This window comes from Lissotriton vulgaris, chromosome 3_1 (assembly GCF_964263255.1).
Source record: "Lissotriton vulgaris chromosome 3_1, aLisVul1.2, whole genome shotgun sequence".
In the NCBI taxonomy this organism is placed as follows: domain Eukaryota; kingdom Metazoa; phylum Chordata; class Amphibia; order Caudata; family Salamandridae; genus Lissotriton; species Lissotriton vulgaris.
This window is the reverse complement of record NC_141689.1, coordinates 1990165046-1990187529: the sequence shown is the minus strand read 5'-3', so window position 1 is coordinate 1990187529 and position 22484 is coordinate 1990165046. Positions and strand designations below refer to the sequence as shown.

The 22484-nt window shown below is 39.5% G+C and overlaps 1 protein-coding gene across 1 annotated transcript in view; it reads right to left on the bottom strand.

Moving 5' to 3' along the window:
- Positions 1-9984, bottom strand: part of LOC147728703 (uncharacterized) — a 76001-nt gene extending 66017 nt beyond the window's left edge. The window contains exons 1-2 of the mRNA XM_086963846.1: positions 9880-9984; positions 2042-7651 (exon numbers count right to left, since the gene is read on the bottom strand). Coding sequence (XP_086819972.1) covers positions 2042-7612 — 5571 coding nt within the window. The 5' untranslated portion in view covers positions 7613-7651; positions 9880-9984. The remainder of the gene's footprint in view (positions 1-2041; positions 7652-9879) is intronic.
- Between the last annotated feature and the right edge of the window lie 12500 nt (positions 9985-22484).

The following is a 22484-nucleotide window of genomic DNA, read 5'->3' as shown; positions in this document are numbered from 1 at the left end:
AAATCAAAATCAGTAAAGATAAGAAAATAAAAGAAAAATGAGTGAAAAGGAGAGAAGTCTGATTGAGAAACTATAAATAAAAAAGAGGAATAGAAGATGATTGAGAGTGAGTGAAGTAAAGTAACAGAGTGAAGGGATGAAAGGAATGAAGTTAGTATAGAACGATGGATAAAACAGGAGTGAGAGAGTAAGTACACAGAAAGACAAAAGGAAGAACTAAGTGAACTACAGTACAATGGATGCGAAAGAAAAAAAAAGGAGAAAAAGAAAGAGAGGGTTAGGAAACTAAAGCAGTGGTACTGTGAGAATATGAAAAAGATAAAAAGTGGTGGAAGGAACAGAGGAAATGCAGACAGTTCCTATTAGATTAAGAAGTTGTGAATGAAGTGCACTAAAGAAACAGCGATGAAAAAAGAGTGTAAATTAGTAAAGAGAGGTAAATAAGGGTGAAAAAGAAAATGAGTATAAGACAATGTGAACACAATATAAATTACACAATGCAAACTACACAATAACTTCTACAATATGTTACATTATTTATTTTTGCTGTTCTCAGAATATATTGAATTTCACTTAAATTAGTGAGATCAAAGTCTTCATCATATAACAGCGGGAAAAAAAAAACACAATCTAAAAGATTGTGTTTAAAAAAACCCATTCAAACATACATCTCATATAAGTACACTAATCTTTGATTCACTTACTTTTCCGTGAGACCAAATTGCAGATAGTGAAGGTCCTTTTGGTGGAAAAAAGTCTGCTGTGCTCTATAACTTCCATTTCATCGACTTCCTATGAAAAAAGATCTAACAACATCATATGTTACACTTTCCTCACGGCCAATTTGTGTCAGATATATCAGTATTTTTTACTTTGAGATCCACTTAAAGTATCTACATGAGATTGCAGATAGTGAAGGTCCTTTTGGTGAAAAAAAGTCTGCTGTGCTCTATAACTTCGATTTCATCAACTTCTAACAACATCATATCTTACATTTTCCTCACGGCCAATTTGTGTCAGATATATCAGTATTTTTTACTTTGAGATCCACTTAAAGTATCTACATGAGATAAATAATTTCAAATATTAGATTAACTAACTAACTAACTAACTTTTATTAACTATTCCCGTCTTCAAAGGCCAATTCCCTTTACTAAAACTTTGGTTTTAAAAACACTAGATAAGAATTTGTAGAGTCATAAGGCAAACGTTGTTTATAAGTTAAATGAGAATCATTGCAGTAACTCCATCCATTTTCAGATTTTAAGTAGCATGTATAATGTCCTGAGGTGGTCGAAGATCCATCATGATAAATAATAGCTTCAGTTGTAAAGGTCCTTCCAGAAATTGATAACTGAGAAGCCACAAAATTTTTGATAGAAGTTGTCAATTTAGTTCCATCAGGTCTACATCGTTGGAAAACTAAAATAATATACTGCCCATACCTTTGTATAAATAATGTGGACAGCATTGTACAGTTACATTGGGTACACACCATATTATGATCTGCTGCTTTAACTAGATTTTTAAAAGACACTGATTTACAGTCTGGTAAAGTCAAATATATAAATCTTTCAGTGTCTATTGTAGTAGTACTTGATAAACTACAATTGTGGCAGTCATGCTGCCATTGATAAGAAAGACTGAAAAGATTATCTACATCTACACCTTCATCTTCCAAAACACCAAACATATACATTAAAAATTCCTGACAATCCTGCTGAATGTTCTGTGAAAATTTATCTTGACCAGAACACAAATCTAAAATATTTCGAATTTCTGTTACACTTTCTATTTGTGCTGTAACACTGCTACATTTCTGAAACACAGAATTCAATAAACCACACAATCTTTGATCCCGATTTTCAACAATCTGTTCTTGTAAACTTTTAAGAAAAAAAACAACATTAACCACTACATTAGCATAGCAGTTGACACCAGAACTGTTTTCAAACTGAAATCCAACAACATTTTCTCCACAATTCTTTTTCTTCCTGTTTTCAATTACAGTTTTCTCTACTTTTTGTCTTTTTGCAACTACCTCACTACAATTAACCTCATTTCTTCTTTTTCGGCCTACCACACGTTTTTCAAACAGAGGATATTGAGGCAAATGTGGAGCATACTCTCTTCTTAACCTATTGTATTCTTTAACACAATCTAGATCGGCAGAAATCTTTGTCTCATCACACGCAATCAAGTACAATCCTGATAAAGTTCTGACTCGAGATAATGCCACATATGCCATACCCTCTTTAAACACAGATCTTCCAATGTTCACCAATGCACTATCTACACTTAAACCTTGAGATTTATGAATTGTCACTGCATACGCCAAACAAACAGGAAACTGTTTTCGGCGAACATATAAGTCTTTTACAAGTAAAAATCTAGCAGAACAACGACTTATTTGTTGTACTTGTTCAATGCCATCAAATTTTATTTTTAAAAATTCAATTCCATCTCTATTTCTGTAATTCACAAAATCAACAACATAACCCATTGCTCCATTTACCAGACCGCTTTCAACATTTAAATTCCTTCTCAAAATGATACGACAATTTAAACACACATTCAGAGTCTTTTCAAAACCAGCTGTTTTTGAAATACTTTTCTCCAATGAATGCAATTTAGTTTTCAAATTTTCTGACAAAACAATTGTTGCACCCATATGCTCTATTTTATCTATTGCTTCCAGTTTCACAATCTCTTCATTTTCTAAGTCTAACATTTTTTGATTGAAGATGGAACATTCTTGCAGAGTTGGCATCAAACATATCCCAGATTTCTTCTCAGTCATTTTTTTAAAAATATTCTCTGGAAGAATGTTTTCATTTGCATACAAATTTGAAATTAATCGACTATGCAAAGCTTTTTTCCCTTTCTCAGTCATTTTTCCAATTCTTACATCTTGTAGAATATTTTTATAATCTTCATCCTTGGCCTGTCGCATATTTTGAAGCAGTTCAGCATATTTAAAATTTAGCCATATATTAACATTTCCAATGCTTCCAAGGGACTTCCTGGTATCTTCATGCGTGAGCATTTTAAACACTGGTTGTCCTTTTACTGGAGTCAACTGCAATAGATCTCCAAAAACAATAATGTGTTTTCCTCCAAATAACACATCATAGTCTGTTTTAAGAATTTCTTGCATTCTCAAATGCACAAAAGCAAGCATTAGATTTGAGACCATGCTTACTTCATCTATGATAAGAAGTTTCATTTTCTTCAAGACTCTTGAAACTTCAGAACACGCATCTCCAGATAGCTTGTTGTAATGCAATTTATTATCATGTTCAACTGGCAGCATCAATAAACGATGTAGAGTAATCCCTTTAATGTTATGTGCTGCCAGACCAGTTGGAGCAGTTACAACACAAGACAGTGGTGAATCAGTCCTTTTCTGCAGATAACTTGCAACGGCTTTAATTAGAAAACTTTTTCCTGTCCCCGCTTCTCCACTTACATACAGTCGGACAGGGTCAAATAATATACATGAGCACTCTTTTTTCTCATGTCTGAATCCATGTTCAATCTGCTCTGTGACTTCATCATATATCTTTTTCTGCTCAATGTTTAGTTGCGTTACCAAATCTTCTAAGTTAACTCCATCCTCTTGAGCTTGTTCCATAGCTCTTTCCACCTCATCCATGGCAGTGGCAGCTTCATTTTGGATAATTGGTCCTCCTAGTGGATCCTGGCTCAATGAAGTAGAACTCTGACTATCTTGAGAACTGTTTCTAGCTATCTCTTCAGCAATTGTGGTTTCTTGCTCCATTTCTTCATTCAACATTTGCAGATAATTTAGAAAAATAGGACATTCTATGGTATCCTTAGTTGCATTAAAAGAGTCTTCATAACAGAGAAAATCTCCAAGTAGTTCCTCTTCTGTACGCCATGGCTTAAAGAGTTGCAAAAGAGCTAAATAGTAAAATTCTCTTTTGTCTGGAACTTCACAACTCAATTTTCGATGATTAATCAAATGGCCTTTTTTCTGCTTCACTAGACATCCTTCATAGCCAATGAGTGCATATTTTCCATTATTGATATCTTCTGTGATGTTCCTCTTATAACTGTAGTTTTGAAGAACTTCATACAAACATGTGTTCTCAAGGTGAGTACTTCTATTTGGATAGTATGTATCCAACATATTTGTCTTCAAAATATCTGTACTGTTTGGTTCTTTTTCCGCCAAATATTCAATTTCTTGTACAGATTTCAAAACTCGGTTTCGTGTTGCAGCAAGACCAAGACTCACCCAAATGATTGTTCTTGATTTGGCATAGAGACTTGCTGATGATAACCGATCAGAACATTCATATGCTCCAATTTCTCGATGCGACAACATCTTCAGACTGAAACTGTATAATTTCTTGCTTAGACTCTTTTCATGTGAAATGTCCTCCCACATTTCCTTCAGTTCTGTCTTTTCTTTTTTGGTGATGTAAGATGTCACATATCGAGCCACAGCAATAGAGTTGTCAGCAACGAACTGAATATCCATGTTAGCATTCCACATGGACAAAATCACTGGGTTGTAATCGTTGATGTACTTAGATTCTTCATTTCTTTTCAAATTATATGTGTTTTTGGGAGATTTTCTCGTCACAGTATGTCGTAGAGATGACATCAAATTATTTACTCTTCCTTTAGAAATCACTGGTCGAGGAAATGCAAAACGACATTTCGTGTAGTACTTTTCCTTGTTTTTAAATTTTCGACGACAGTACTTTCCACAACGATGAGATTGAAAACGTAAAACTTGTTGCCTTAAATTGTTTTCTTCAGTAGATTTTGGAACAGCACATGTTGAATACTCTTCAATGAAACTCATCACTGTTTCATCTGAATCTGATCCAAATTTGGGTGCATCTTTAATCCACAACAACATATGTATATGAGGAGCACCTCTCGCTTGATATTCCTTCCTCCAAAAGAAATCCAAAACCTCTCCAAGGGGAGGATTTTTTTTGTTGGTAATAAAAGACATCATAGCTTCAAATCTATGATTAAAATATCTGCAAACATTCACTGGATCTAAAGAACACAGTTCTCCTGGTGTTTTCAATTCTATATTTGGTATGTTTTCATTTGCCTCTCGTAGAAATTGAAGTAAATCGTCCCAGGCATACTCAGCACAGCTAAGAGTGAGGAACCATGTAGGAGTTCCTAAGTTTCTTAGCATACATTTCAATTCTCCATGACGACGAAACCAATACTCGTTGGTTCCACGTTGACATGCCATGAGATTGATTAGCTGAGATTCCAAAATACTGTCTTGCAGATTAACTTTCTCCATAAAGTCCCTTGCACATACATTTTGCAAATGAGGTCCACTTTTTAATATATGATTAACTGCATAAGAAAGCCCAGACAAATCACTTTCAAACAGTAGATGAAATAAATATGGAATGCATTGACGAAACCTTGGATCTTCTGCATATAATCTTAGAGTCCGGTATTCAGCTGCAGGAATTTGAACTGGTCGATCATCATATCGTCCACCACAACCTGTTGGAAATAATTGTGGAAAACAACGAGCTTCCAAACTTTCTTCCCATACACTAATGGGACTTCCTTTTGCTGCCTTCATTTGAAACAAGTCAATTGCATTTCCCATTACTTCTTTGGAATGCAAAGGATGAACAGTATAATGTTCATATATTTCTTCAGTTCTAGACACATCAACTTTTTCAATTTGACCAACTGAAGAATCACTATCTTCTTCTGTAGCTGTTTCCTCTACTCCAACACTTACATGTTTGTAGTACTCATTGTTTTTAACTAAATACAACGTTGCCTTCTTGACTTTTTTAACATCCACTAAATCTTGCCAAATTTTCTTACTCTTTGTTGGAACCCCATTAACTAGAATAACTAAAGGATCTTCTTCTACTCTTTCTACACCAATTGTATTAATATTTTTCTTTACATCTAGAGGCAAATAAACAACTCTTCCCTTTAATCCTCTCAGTAAATCTGATGGAGGCAATTTCCCTGTCTTAGGCTCCATGCGAACAATAGCCTGAAAAGGATGGACACATTGAATCAAAATAGATTCATAAGTATTTAGATCCATCAATTCAGAAGGAATATCTATCAACTGAAGATTATTATAAACTGCTCTTGCAGGCATTCTATTTTCATTTAATTTTTTCAAACAATAAGTGCAAATACGCTGATCCAAACTCAAATCAAAAGAATTCTCCACCAACAAATAACTTACAAAATCCTCCCATTCACTATTATTTTCCAATTCACTTTTTGCATATAAATCAACTAACCTAGTCTGAATTTTATAATGAGTCCGTCGACAACACACACAAGTTACATTAGGCCTCTCACTTGATTTCACCTTAAACTTGATAATTTCCTCATCAAACTTTTCAATACTTGAAATTTGTCCATTATCTTCTGCATTACCATCCATTACTATATCTATTTCTACACTGTCCTCTTTGTTCCCAAAATAACAAAACTCAATTTCTTCACAAATAGTCTTCACATCCACTTCAGATCCATGCAAAAGAGCACTATTTAACTGTTTAAGCTTAAGTGCAGGACTTTTTGCATAATACAACTTCCTCACTAATTTCCTTACGTTATTATGATGCACTGCTAACATCCTAAAATGATGAAAAACACTCCGACAAACTTTTCTAGAAAGACATGCTAGTGAATGCCCTTGCAAACCTGTGCTTTCTCTCACTCTGCAAGGATCTAACTCTTGCAGGATCTTCATTTTTTGTTTGAGACTTTTTTTACTATATGTACGTAAGAAATTTCGAAGCAAATCAATTGATTCCTGTCGCACACTACAAATACTACTGCATTTCCATGTGTACACTGGACCCTTAGTACGTCTCCCTAAAACTTCATCAGCTAAGACCTCTTCTGCATCTCTAGATACAAGTTTCTCTTTTTCCATCACACAACTATCTTTCACCTCATATGCACGACCACTGGTGTCAACTGCATGCACCAAATCATTTTCCTGAAAGTAACTCTCCTCATTAAAAAAAGGCTCAGAACTTGAACTATGCATCCATTCACCAGAAAATACTTCACAAAAATTACTCCGATTAATAATTCTTTTCCATCTACTGTTCGATTTGAAAACATCCATTGCCTTATTAAGTATCCTAATTCTATTGATTATTAAAATAAATAATTTTTTCTTAACTTCAAAAGCCTGATCAACAATCTTTTCTACACTTTTCTTTTTCTTGTAAAAAGCAGCTTTTAGTTTACTTTTCTTTTCATTTTTTAGCAAATTTAAAACTACCCTATTGCGAAACATTCGCCTACGAATGTCCCTAAAAACATTTACCCTTCTATTGCTAACCATTCTCTTCTCTCCTGGTCCAATGGAAACATTTTTTGTGGGCTTCTCTTTCCTTTTTAGATTTGTTGACTTTTTCTGTATATTCACATTAGCAATTTCATTTTTTTTCCTACGACATATGTTGCGAAGAAAAGACTTAATTGGCTTACCAGAAGCTTTTCTGGTGTTTTTTGAAGTAGTTGTTGAAGAGGATTCCATAAACTCTGTTGTTGATGTTCTCCTTTTCCGTATGGTATTTTTGATATTTCTTTGCCTTGAAGGCATTTTTGCTTCCTTTTCAGAAGTTGATTTGAATCTGTTGTTCTGTTAAAAAAACACATGAAAGACCACTATTAGCAAACAACAAAGTAATGTTAAAAAGCAAACAATATAAACAATAAATTGCAACATATTTAAGTTTATACAATAGCAACACATGGCTTTATTTTTAAAGGCCTTGCGCCACCAGTGCGTCACTTATTACCCATGTTTAAAGTCAAGCATCAGCTGCACATGGCATTCATAAATAAGGGCCAAATGCAAATACCAATCAATTGCACCCAAAAATCGATTTTTCAATAACATGTAAGAAACACTGCGCAAAACCTAAGTACAACCACTCAATATCATCAAACAAAGTCAGGGTCTGATTTATAAAGGCCTTGCGCCACCAGTGCGTCACTTATTACCCATGTTTAAAGTTTTGCATCGGCTGCACATGGCAATCATAAATTAGGGCAAAATACATATACCAATCAATTGCACCCAAAAATCGATTTTTGAATAACATGTAAGGAACACTGCACAGAACCTAAGTACAACCACTCAATATCATCAAACAAAGTCAGGCCTTATTTATGAAAGCCTTGCGCCACCAGTGCGTCACTTATTACCCATGTTTAAAGTCATGCATCAGTTGCACATGGCAATCATAAATAAGGGCCAAATACATATACCAATCAATTGCACCCAAAAATCGATTTTTGAATAACATGTAAGAAACACTGCGCAAAACCTAAGTACAACCACTCAATATCATCAAACAAAGTCAGGGCCTTATTTATGAAAGCCTTGCGCCACCAGTGCGTCACTTATTACCCATGTTTAAAATCATGCATCAGTTTCACATGGCAATCATAAATAAGGGCCAAATACATATACCAATCAATTGCACCCAAAAATCGATTTTTGAATAACATGTAAGGAACACTGCACAGAACCTAAGTACAACCACTCAATATCATCAAACAAAGTCAGGCCTTATTTATGAAAGCCTTGCGCCACCAGTGCGTCACTTATTACCCATGTTTAAAGTCATGCATCAGTTGCACATGGCAATCATAAATAAGGGCCAAATACATATACCAATCAATTGCACCCAAAAATCGATTTTTGAATAACATGTAAGGAACACTGCACAGAACCTATGTACAACCAATCAATATCATCAAACAAAGTCAGAGCCTTATTTATGAAAGCCTTGCGCCACCAGTGCGTCACTTATTACCCATGTTTAAAGTCATGCATCAGCTGCACATGGCAATCATAAATAAGGGCCAAATACATATACCAATCAATTGCACCCAAAAATCGATTTTTGAATAACATGTAAGGAACACTGCACAGAACCTAAGTACAACCACTCAATATCATCAAACAAAGTCAGGCCTTATTTATGAAAGCCTTGCGCCACCAGTGCGTCACTTATTACCCATGTTTAAAGTCATGCATCAGTTGCACATGGCAATCATAAATTAGGGCAAAATACATATACTAATCAATTGCACCCAAAAATCGATTTTTCAATAACATGTAAGAAACACGGCGCAGAACCTAAGTACAACCAATCAATATCATCAAACAAAGTCAGGGCCTTATTTATGAAAGCCTTGCGCCACCAGTGCGTCACTTATTACCCATGTTTAAAATCATGCATCAGTTTCACATGGCAATCATAAATAAGGGCCAAATACATATACCAATCAATTGCACCCAAAAATCGATTTTTGAATAACATGTAAGGAACACTGCACAGAACCTAAGTACAACCACTCAATATCATCAAACAAAGTCAGGGCCTTATTTATGAAAGCCTTGCGCCACCAGTGCGTCACTTATTACCCATGTTTAAAGTCATGCATCAGCTGCACATGGCATTCATAAATAAGGGCCAAATACATATACCAATCAATTGCACCCAAAAATCGATTTTTCAATAACATGTAAGAAACACTGCACAGAACCTAACTACAACCACTCAATATCATCAAACAAAGTCAGGGCCTCATTTATAAAAGCCTGGCGCCACCAGTGCATCACTTATTACCCATGTTTAAAGTCATGCATCAACTGCACATGGCAATCATAAAAAAGGCCAAATAAAAATACCATTCATTTGCACCCAAAATCGATTTTTAAATAACATGTAAAAAACACTGCGCAGGACTTATATACTAACATACAATTTCACTTCTAAAACATAACTATCTGCTTCCAAATATTCTCCATAGAGAAAATAAATCTCTATCTAAATTAAATGAATCATTACTTACCTTTAGAAATGCTTTTGGAGATTGAAAACAGTGTCAGACACACACACCAATTTTTCTTTAGCAGAGGAGAAGGTGTGCTCTCAATACACTGAAACCAAGACTGGCATAGAAAATCTCTATCTTTGTACACATATGCCTTAATTCAACCAATGAAAACTCTTCCCTCACTATTTTCAAACCAACACCCATCCCCCTCTCAAACCTTTCTATCTGTTACCATAGCAACTCCCTCCTAACTGAACTGTAAGGTTCAAAAGTTTATCTTACAATGTTGCAAATTAACTCAGCAAGGATGTTTGACCTGTCAATACAGCAGCCTATACAGGGTATTTTTGCTTTTGGTGACTTTTTTTAAACCATTCAAATTGCTTCTTTCACACAACATAACCATACACCCTAACTTTCAGTTTTCAACTATCTGAATCCACCAATCATTGCTAGTGATTCAAGAGCACAGAAACTCCACAATTATTTTTTTGTGAACTCCTACTGTTCCAACTGCCATTTCATTCCCACACTTCATCTGACTGGACCAGAACCTTCTCACATCATGTACTCTGTTTGGGTTATTGGACATAGCTACATCCACTGGGCTCAAAGGTATGCAGCTAGCAGAAATTTTCATAACCTTGATTTATCAAATGTGGAAATCAAGTGGATTGGCCACAGAGGATTAAAATGTCACCAATTGATACCATTGGTGAAAACCTTTTTGCATCTGCCAGAACCTGACCTTATAATTGTGCACTGTGGTGGAAACGATCTAGGCACATTAACTGGGGTAGGTCTGGAAATGCTATTAAAGGACACCTTTCATCAATTGATGATACTTTTTCCCCACACTGCCTTGGTATATTCCAATATATGCCAAAGACAGAAATGGAACTGGTCCAACCAATTTGGTCCACAATTTGAGAAAGCACGGAAACATGTAAATAAATCTGTTTCTGCTTACATGAGAGACTATGGAATGGGTTCATTATACAATAATAACTTGCGTTACAACATGCAAGACATCTACAGAGGAGATGGAGTGCACTTCTCAGATGAGGGGAATAGAATATTCCTCCTGAATTTAAGAATGTGTATTGGAACCTACTTGTAGGTACCTAAATCAACCACAGAACCCAAAAGCTCTTTTCAGAGCTACCCTAACTCTGATCATTCAAAGCGTTTATTTTTTTCTAACTTTTTTCACTATTTTTCACCAAAGTACGCTTTCGGGTACGCTTAAAGGTGCGCGCACCAGGCGCTACCCCCGCGAAAAATTAAAGAATTTTTTTTTTTTTTTTTACGTTTATGAGCCTCCTAAGCCCCCCTCAGAAAACCTAGAGGGTCAAGAAGTCTCTACAGTTCCCCCTTCTATCCATTCCGAACATTGTTTACCCTCCATCTTGTGTCTCGATTGTTCCGAAACACAAAATGGAGGACTCCCGTAACGCTGCCAGTGCGCGTAAAGGAGCGCGCACCCCTAAGCGCTCGTTAAAAAAAGGTGGGAAAGTAATTTACGGAAAACCCAATGGAGACACTTTCATCAAATATAGAATACGCCCTACTACATAGCAGTCCCTACCATTTGCCCAAATTTGGTGAAATTCCATTGAGACATTTAGGCTACAGGCCTGTCTAAATATCCTGAGGTAAATTACATGACAAAAACACACTTGTAATGTTAGAATTTACAACCAATTAAAAAGTATCTCTCATTTTCTACGATTATTTCCTGACGTTTGATTGGTTAAGTACAACAATATATATAAAAGAAGAGAGGGAAACACAGCCATTTTGACTACTGCTTCCTGAAGTACACTTGAAAACAAATTTCACTGACAACTTCAACTAATTTCTCTAAGGTAACTTCTAATTATGGAAGTATATTGTACACGTTAAGTTTATTTCTTAAAAAATATTCTGTTAGTGATATGCTATCCCTCTTTAATAGTTAGAGATAGAGATAGACTTCTCTGTAATAGTTATGGATTGAGTTAGGCTTCTCTGGTATACTAGCTCTACTAATATAGTTAATTTATATGCAATTTTCAGAAAGAAAATGGAAGGAGAAAATAAGGCAAATGATACTTCTATCAAAGTAAAGGTGGAAAAACCAGAAGATGAAAAAAAAGAAGTTGATTTCATGGATGACTCTTTGGATGAACAGTTTATAGAATGTTTGGAAGAAATTGAATCATGTACATATAATTATGAGGAAATTCCGGACAATATTATGTTAGAAATTTTATTAAATTATGAAAAAGAATCAGAGGAATAAATTTATCTTTAATAATTTCAATTGTTTCAGACAATATTCTTTTTTATATGTAATTCATGAAGTATTACCAAAAATGTTTAAAATATAAAGTGAGACTTATAGTATACTGTTCAACTATTTTTCTGTTACATAGTAAGTTTACTCATAGTTACTACCTTTCTCCCACTATATTATCTCATATGAATATTTTACACCTCATTTTCATAAGTGAACAGGATAGACTACTCATGATCCCCTAGAAATTCTCAGGGAGTGCTTAAAAGATCTGTTTCTCCTTTCCAGACAGACTATATTATGAATTCCATATACCACAAAAAATACAATAACAACATGCAAGATGTCTACAAAGAAGATGGTGAACATTAAATTTAAGTCTCTTCATTAGTACCTACATGTAGGTACTTACATAAAATAAAAAAATAAAAAAAAAAACAATTCATAAACATACAATTTTTGAAGTGATTATTTTTCCATAGTACCCTCCTCGATACGCTCCCCGGTGCGCGCACCAGGCGCTTCCCCCGCGAAAATCGAAAAAAAAAAAAAAAAATTTGAGGCCCCGCGGGGCCCTTTAATGGCCCCCATATCAAACCTAGGGGGTCAGGGGGGGTCTACCCTGCCCCCTTATGGTCAATTCCACCCTTTGTTTTTGCCACCTCTTATGACTAGATTTTACCGATAGACAAGATGGCGGCCGCTCCGGACTGTTTAGAATGTTTACAGACAACTGAGAGCCAATCAGCTTTCTGCGCGCAAGTCGCGTGTCGCGCCGGGAGCGCTCACCGGTGCGCGCACCGGAGAGCGCCTATAGATATATATATTTTTTTGAACGTTAATTTCTCAAAATCCACTGAAGCACATATCTTGAGACATAGCAAAGGCACATCGGGCTACCAGTCCCTACAATTTTGCCAAGTTTGGTGGAAATCCATTCAGCCGTTCGAGCTAAAAGTGAAATCGACCGCCCTATGGAAATTAACATGGGGAAAACGCGTTTTGGGACCCCCCTTTTATCTCGGCCCCCGCTTGACGAATCCCCCCCAAACTTTCAGGGAAGGACCGGACCGCCATGAGACCATTTTCCTGAAAATTTCAGGCAGATTCGTCAACCGGCGCCAAAGTTATTCAAAATAGAATGTTGAGATTTAACATTGAAAATTATCCTAACTATAACTACCTACTGGCGACCGCCAGTAGGTAATATATATATATATATATATATATATATATATATATATATATATATATATATATATATATATATATATCACCTAAAAGGATTTTTGATAACAACATTGCCAGCGAAGAAAGAAAAGCTCTCCATCTCCTTCAACAGAGAATGGTTGTCAATACAAAACCGGCAGACAAAGGTGGTGCACTTTAAGTATCCGTGACTGGGCTAGGTCACGGCACCTGGACTCGCACGCATCTACTTTGAGATAGATAGATTGGCAAATTCCAAAAAGGAAAGGAGTGCATCTTGTTTCATTAAATCTTTGTTTCACAAATTAACTGTCCCACACAAGTATGCACCCTGTGGATAATAAGCATGATTACAATCCGAGTAAAAGATGTAAAAAGCCACACATTTCCAAGGACAGCGTGTAATATGGGCATATTCAGAATGGACTTAATGGAATTCCATATCGCTACCAATAAAGAGAAGGAACGCTTACAATCTTGGACATTTAAACGCCATTATGGACATTTTTTCTTTTCTTTTTTCTTTTATTCTTTCATTTTTTATGTATTTCCTAATGTTGATGGATTTTTTTACAGGAAAATATATGGATTTTGCATCATTGTCGGGCTAATTAGAACGTTGGTTAGTTTCAAGGGTGGTTACATTCATTAGTAGGTTGTTTTTCATGGGTGGGAACTATCAGCAGCAGTTCGTTTTCAAATGTGATTTCCTCAGGGCGCGTTCACATAGAGGGGTTAGGTGACTGTTTCTTTAAGGTTTTCATTAGAAAGAGGGATATGGTCACGAGACACAGGTAAAGATCGGTCCTATTGGATATAAATAGACAGGACCTAGGTGGGTGAATTCAGTAGCTGATGTGAAAGAGCACACGAAGTTATCGTAGAGGGAGAAAAAGTACGAGTTGAGAAGGTCACTGACCGTGGGTTGCATGGTAAATTGCTTAAGTATTATGAGCTTGGGAAAGGCAGAGAGTGTGTCATTAGGACTCGGGCAGGTAGCAGGGAGTTGGGAAAGATTTGAGTTTGGAGAAAGGCAAGGATTATGCGCACATATTAGGTAATGTTTTTCGTGACATTTATTTTGTGTTTTAATGGACATAATTTTCTTTTTGCTATCACAAGTTTAAGCACTTTCAAAGCACACGCAGAGAGGAGTAAACATTATTGGGCATGTTTTCACAGAGATTTGGGCTGGGCGCAATGACTGAAATTGAGTTAATCTAAAGGCATACTGAAGGACTGGGTTATTCTAAGACCCAGCGGTGCCAGGGATAACACCTGAAACCTTCGTGGGTTACCTGTTCCGGCATACAAATGACAGAGACACGGGACACTTCCTTCGGCGTCAAAGATTCGAGGTTTATTTACTGCAGGGAACACAGAAGTCACGAGAAGTACATAGCATGTAAGTTCACGGAGTCTGATTCAAATTGTATCTGTGGATCGCTCCTTTTATACAGTTTTCTCTCATAGGTTAACATGACAGACAAAAGGTTACAACCCAGTTCCCATAGTAAAATATCATAGGGGGTCGCTTTCATGTATTCACGGCCCGGAACATAATTACAGTAGCATTTGGCGGTTCCCAACTGTAAAAGTACATCTTCCCACCATTAGTACATTCCGTTCGGCTGTAAACGAATCAAGGAAGAGACAGAAAGAGGTGCAGAGGAAGACGAGGATAGCGAACAGATCGAAGAGGGTGTAAAAGGGGTGGTATCAGGAAACACGAGCTGCAGGCATCAAAGGACGTGCCTAATGAAATGCACAACTAAGACAATAGACCGGCACGGCAAGATGAGCCTCGAGCGGGGCCATCTGCCTTACAGTATCATCCCCCTCGTCATAAAGACACCCTCAAAGGAACACGTGTCTTCCGCAAGAGTTTGGGAATCCCAGGGTCGCGAAGCGGACAGCGTCCGTTCGCTGGCTACTTGAGGGCAAGAAACAAAATAGATGCTGTATCTAAGATGGAACCCGTGGGTTCAGATGAAGAAACCCACGAAACAAACGAACGGTTCAGGCTAGTACAGTGAAAACGCGTAAACCCACTAAACTCATCATTTGCGGTTCATAGATACCAGACTCGACCATATTCGTGCGAGTCAAAAACACCACTTACGATTGTCACGGAACCTCAGACGCTCCTTTTGCCCTCATGTAGGCAAGCACTAGTCGCAATCAGAATCGATTTCGATATTCATCAGACCATCCAGATGCTGCTGCAACATAATTCTCTCCAACAATGCTTCCTTGGTAACAGGTGGCCGTCTTATACACGTCGTGGCACAGAGGCCGCATAAGGCAGGACCACACTTCACACAAAGACAACACGTGAACAGGAATGCTACAACAACCCCAATGATCATCAGAATCTTCCAACCCCAAGTCGACATCAGGCCCCAAAACCATCCTAGTAGCGTCCAATCCCCTACGTCCACGTGTATGGACTCAGAGATCTTATGCAACTTCGAGATGGCTTGATAGACAGTCGGAGCGTTGTCTGGAATGAAAATACAACAGCTCGAATGGATCACCTTACATACTCCACCTCGATCTGCTAAGACGACGTCTAAAACCATACTGTTTTGTAACGTCATAAGCCTGTCCGCCTGAAGCTCTGCTGTGATATTGCCAAGGGCACTCGCAGTGATATTAGCGGTCGATTCCACCACTCGAGTCAACTGTCTCAGGTTCCTACTATTGACCATAGGTCCCCAAAACGGCAAGAAACCCTTGAAAAAGTCTCCTGCCTCCTGACCGGCAGTGTCCTCTTTGCTAATCATGCCTCTCACAACTCTGGTCTTGTGATAATCGGAGGCGACTGTAAAAGTCGGAGGCAACAAATTTGCAATATAACAGGTACCCGAGAAGTCGAGGGGCAACCATGTATATGCATGGTCATAACAGACAAAGTACGTACCGTTAGCAGTCAGGACAACAGGGGAAGAGAGCATTGATAAAACAAACGTTTCAGTGCAAGCACTCTCCCCAAGGTGAGCTCTCGGGCTTTGGCCACGACCTTTCAAACAGAAATTACCAAGGTGGGGTACGATCCATATAGGAGATGAACTTCTGAGCTGTCTATCACCCACTAGCACGCTATACTCAGCCTCACTCAGATCCCTGTAGGCTCGCACCTCTTTATCTGGGATAAGCGATGAATCATAGATATCCCTATCTAAATCAGCAATCGCTATTGCCAAAGACTTATGGTACGGGCCGGGACCAAAGTGTGGAGAACGTGGCTCTCGATTGAGGTAAGAATCTAGTGCGCTACGAAACATTGTTTGGAATGCTCGAGCTGAACCCTGGGAACTGTAAGGTAGGACCAAGTACGGAATTCCCTTATCGGTGGTATGTGGCATTAACCCACACACCCAACAATTGGTAGTGTTCATCACCAACTGATGCTGATGAAGGAGCTGAACGAAGGAATTGTTCATAAATTCCGCACGTCTAACCTGCTCGTGTTGGGGTAAGATGTGGAAGGAATGAGGAGAGACAGTGGAAGTAGGTTTAGGTTCAGAAGAAGGGGTAGGTGAGGTAGAAGGCAACAATGACTGTATCATATAATACACTCCACCCACCAATAACGAAGAAACAGTTAGGAACAGAAGGAACACCTGAAACATGAAGCATTTTGTTCGTGCGACTCTATGTAATTCGAATCTTTGAGATTGAGTCTTTTCCGATTCCGACAGCTTCGAGAAAGCCATCCTCTAAAACCGTCCGCAACGTTCTTGACGCACTTCGTTCTGTGTAGCAGTAGCCAATCCCCAGGAGTTCCCAGGAATCGACGGTCTCCAACCTAGTGTCAGGACCTACTAACCAGAAGGAAGTACCCGCACGGCCCTACGGTTCACCCGGATGTAAGGTACTTTAATCAAACAGTATATACAAAATCTCCTAGCTGTGGAAGCAAATACACATATGCAGAAAAGAACTCAGGATTTACGAAAATTGCAGTTATTCAAAAATGTTCAAAGTGAAAAGTGATAATGGGGTAACGTGAACGTCAGGGGAGGAAGCAAAAATATTTTTTTATTAGTCTCTAGTGTTGGAGCGGAGAAAATATCTGCTTCTCCCAGGACGAGTCTGTTCGTCAAACAGTTGATTCGATGATGAGACAGAATCCTGTCGACCAGACAATTGTTCAGATCTTGAGTTCTCTGATGACAAATGTTCAACAATATCGTTCTGCTGCACTGAGGTATCTCCGACAGGCTGAGCGTCGCTGAATGGGACAAAGTTCGGTACAGTTTCAACTTCAGACGAGGCGATGCCCTTCCTCACCCACGAGTCCGCTGGTAAAGGTATAGGTACCTTTTTGGTATGGGTGGCGTGCACCCAATTCTTACGCCCCTCCAAACGAACAGCGGTCCTCGTGGCAAGGAGCACCTGGTAGGGTCCGGTGAAACGAGGCTCAAGGTTGCGCTTTCGACCAAAATTCCTCGTCACCACCCAGTCTCCGGGCTGGAGCTGGTGGCCTGGACCCTCCGTCTGCGTCGGCAGTGCTTCAAAGACCTGTTGGTGAATTAACCTCAGTTTAGCAGTCAGATCATGAAGATAATCGATCAACATTGGGTACTCAAGATCAGAAAACACACTGGGTCTAGGGACCCCCCAAACATTGGCAGGGCGGCCAAACACAATCTCATAGGGACTAAGCCCTACTCGGGAGTGTACAGTCGCCCTGATTGACAGAAGAGCTAAGGGCAAAGCGTCAGGCCACGAGAGACCAGTCGTAGCCTGAATCTTCGCTAGTTTCAATTTAAGGGTACCATTATACCCTTCAACCAAACCTGCTGACTGGGGATGATTGGCGCTGTGGAATTTTTGTGTAATCCCAAGGCCCTTAAACACACTCTTCATCACGCTCCCCACAAACTCACTTCCGTTATCAGACCATACAATCCGTGGCATTCCATACCGAGGAAAGTATTCCTTCAGTAGGATTTTTGCAGTGGACAGAGCAGTGTTATCTTTAAGAGGGTAGGCTTCAATCCATCCGAGAATGCGCAAACCACTACTAAAACGTATTTTAGGTTATTGCATCGCTCCATATGGATGAAGTCTAACTGAATCACTTCAAAGGGACATGAAGGAGGAGCAAAGTGGCCAGGGGGTGTAGGAGTTCCCTTACCAGGATTGTACATCATACATACCATACAATTCTTGACCAATCTCTCAGCACACTTAGTGGTACCATCATTCTTCCATACAGGGGACAACAACTTGCAGATACCTTTCGCACTAATATGTGCCAAGCCATGTGCCATCGTCACAACAGCTAGCACATATGCATCCGGCAACATCCACCTCTTATTTTCCGACAAATCGATCCAACAGCCATTCGCATCCAATTTTCCCGTACTCTCTTTCACTTCATCTTTTCAGACTCAGTGGCCTCGTTCTGAATCGCTTTCACACTCTCAATAGTGTCCTCACACATACCAGTTTCTGCAGGCCACCTTACCGAACTCGTCAAATACATTCTAGTTGTAAGGTTCCTGGCAGTCTCCTTAGCAACTTCATCAGCGAACGCATTGCCACGACCAACATCATCCGTCACCTTACGGTGTGCACTACATTTAATAATTGCCACCTGCTTGGGCAATGTAAGTGCATCTAAAAGATCATTCACAAGCTGTCCATGCTGGATCTTCGTACCATGCGATGTCATAAAACCTCTCTCTCTCCACAAACGTCCAAAACTGTGCGCAACACAAAACGCATACTGGCTGTCCGTAAACACATTCACCCGTTTACCTTTCGACAACACACACGCTCTGGTCAAGGCAATCAGCTCTGCCGCTTGCGCAGAGTTCTGATTCAATCTCGCAGTCTCCACAACCGTACTCAACGTTACCACAGCATACGCAGTCGTCACATCACCATTCGGCAACTTAAAGCACGAACCATCCACATACAAGGTACCATCAGGGTCTTCCAAAGGAGTGTTTTTCAGGTCCACACGACCTTTTGTTTCCTCCTCAGTTCGTAAGTAGCAATCATGTGGAGCTACCTCATCTGATTCCATATTGGTTGGCAACAAAGTCGCCGGGTTTAGGACATTACAGCGTTTTATTTGAATGTGACTTGCCAAAAGCGTCAGCTCATACCCAGACAACCTTGCACTCGTCAAGTGAGGGGTTTTCATACGATTCAAGAGAGTGTCAACTGCGTGCGGAACCATCACCATAAGCATATTATCCATGACCAATCCTGCAGATTGTCGGATGGACACCGCAGCTGCCACTGTTGCTCTCAAACAACTCGGCAATGCTCTAGCTACCGGGTCCAAGGTTGAGGAAAAATATGCACATGGATGCTGCTTACCACCGAATTGTTGCGTCAAAACACTCAACGCACAACCTTCCCTCTTGTGAACGTATAGTGTAAACGGCTTACTGTAGTCAGTAGTACCTAACACAGGGGCCGAACACAACGCATCACGCAGTTCAGAAAAACTTTTCTGACATTCTTCCGTCCATGGCAAAGGAGTTGGAACATCCTTGCACGTGAGGGCTACCAATGGTTTTGCTAGCAATGAAAAATTTGGAATCCATTGCCTGCAGTATGACGTGATACCTAAAAAGGCACGCACATCTCTCTGAGTTGTTGGCACAGTCATTCGAGCAATTGCCGCTATTCTCTCTGGGGTCAACCTTAGTTACCCCCCCCGCCCCCCCCCCCCCCCCGGCGAAGGTCTTATGAGAGACCGAAATGAATTGGGTGGAATTTTATGCGGATCTAGAGTATGAACTATGTACCTCTACATGCTTTAGCTGAGGCCCGGATAGGCACGCTGAATGCAGTTAAAGATAACATAATAAAAGACCTTTGAGAAACGCGCAGTGATTTTTGTATGTCTTCATGTGACTACACTAAATGTTTGGATTAACAATGGACTACGTATTGGAGTACTAAAAGTTTAATATGGAGAACGATATATTGGCTAAACGAATTAGGGTTAATCCCGGGTTTCTAGCAGTGCGAAGGGGTGGCGCGCAATGCACCTGCCTTTTGGTGCACTTTAAGTATCCGTGACTGGGATAGGTCACTGCACCTGGACTCGCTCGCATCTACTTTGAGATAGATAAATTGGTAAATTCCAAGAAGGAAAGGAGTGCAGCTTGTTTCATTAAAACATCTCGAGCAGGAGCTTGCTGCTTATTAGCTGTGATGGTGTTGCAACTAGGAAATGTTGCCTGCCATTTTATGAATCCGCTGAAGCGAGTAAGGGGGAAAAAGGGAAAATAAAGTAGGAAAGGAGAGTAGGAGCACTGTAAGTTTTGTGGGGGAGTGTGAATCATAGTAGTCTCTGTTACCCATCTGAAAGTGCGGTGTTGCTTAGAGTGACATGGTGCTGACATGAGATGCTGCTACACTCGGGTATGAAACCGAGAGCCTAAACTGTGTGCTCATTGCTGTAAAGTGATGTGCTCTGGTCTCTGTAGCATACATGTGCAAGTAGTGTTAGTAGGCATTTATACCGGTGGGAAGCGAACTACTGACCGCTACTGTGTGTTGATAGTATACAGGAAGCGGGAAACAAAGTAGTTACGCCTACCGGTGTGAAAACATGGGGAAAAAACAGAGGTGATTGCTGTAAAAGGATGGTCTCAGGGCGCTGTAGTATGCGTGTGCAAGTAGTGTTAGTAGGTGTTTATAACATACAGGAAGTGGGAAGTGAACTTCTGACCGGTACCGTGCATTTATACAATACCAGAAGTGAGAAGCGAAGTACTCACGCCAACCGGTGTGAAGACTTGGGGATCAAACCGAGCTGGTTGCTGTAAAGTGATGAGCTCTGGGCGCTGTAGGATTCTAGCCGCTGTAGATTAAGTATGTAAGTAGTGTTAGTATGCGTTTATAGTATATAGGGAGTGGGAAGCGAACTACGCACTCGTACTGGTGTGACGACTCAGGGATTAAACCGTGAGCCTAAATTGTGAGTTCATTGCTGTAAAGTGACATGCTCTGGACACAGTAGCATACCAGTGGAAGTAGTGTTAGTTTGCGTTTATACAATATATGGAGTGGGAAAAGAAATACTTACCCTTACCGGTCTCAAGATTTGTTGATGAAACCATGATCTCATTGCTGTAAAGTCATGTGCTCTGTGTAGTATTCCAATGTAAGTTATAATAGAATGTTAGTATGTAATCCTACTAGAATCTAAGTATGTAATATTAGAATGTAGGGCTGTCAGGAAGGGAACATTGCAGAGTTTGTACACGGTGCTGGAGAAGACGATTGCCTTGCTGTTTGCTCCGGTTGGTGGCTGTTTCAAGTGCCTTGTTTTTCTGTAATAAATATATTTATTGGATCCACTGCTGTCTGCCTCTTCACTACATACATTTCGCGACGAGCGGGAGAAGGTACAAAGAAAGCACCACTCACCAATATTTCAAAATTGCTTGCATTGTGCTGAAGACTTGTTTTCTTCGTGTAGCTGTTTCTACTCATGCCAGGGTCGCCGGCTAATCGAACGATGTCATCCGACTTCTGGTAGAATTTATATTTTTTGATTTTGCTCCCTTCTGCTTCTTCACTACATTCTGATCGCCGTACTACACATGTATAGGTCGTGTTAGTATGCGTTTATACTACTAAAGGCATCATGCTCCTGGGGAAGGCGACATGTCAGGTGCAGCTCATATAATGTCCCGGGGTGTGCATTCGCGGGACATTTGTGTTTGCTTTTAGAGGGTTGGTGTATGGCTTCCACCCTGTGATAGAAAATTCTTGTTTGACTACTTGAAGTGAGAGGAGGAAAACCTCATATCACTTTAATATACAGGATGCAGATGGTAAAAATGGAGAGAAAAAAGAAACAACAAAAAAGCGGTGTCTCACCCGTTCTTTTAAATGAGGCCCCTGGCGGGTAAAGTTCCGTGGCCAATCCAATTACTATATTGCAGGGTCTTTTTAGGACTGGGGATTTTAATGTCACATGTAGAAATAGGCGCGGAAGGGCACAAAGATATTTTGCAGCCTAGGGGACTGCCACCTTCCTGGGTATAGTTTACTAATTGTTCGGGAGGTTCAAGGCCAACTGAAGTCCGGGGATCGCCACACTCCGGGGCTTTATTTAAATATGCAGGGTGGGGCTCGGCAGTCCCTG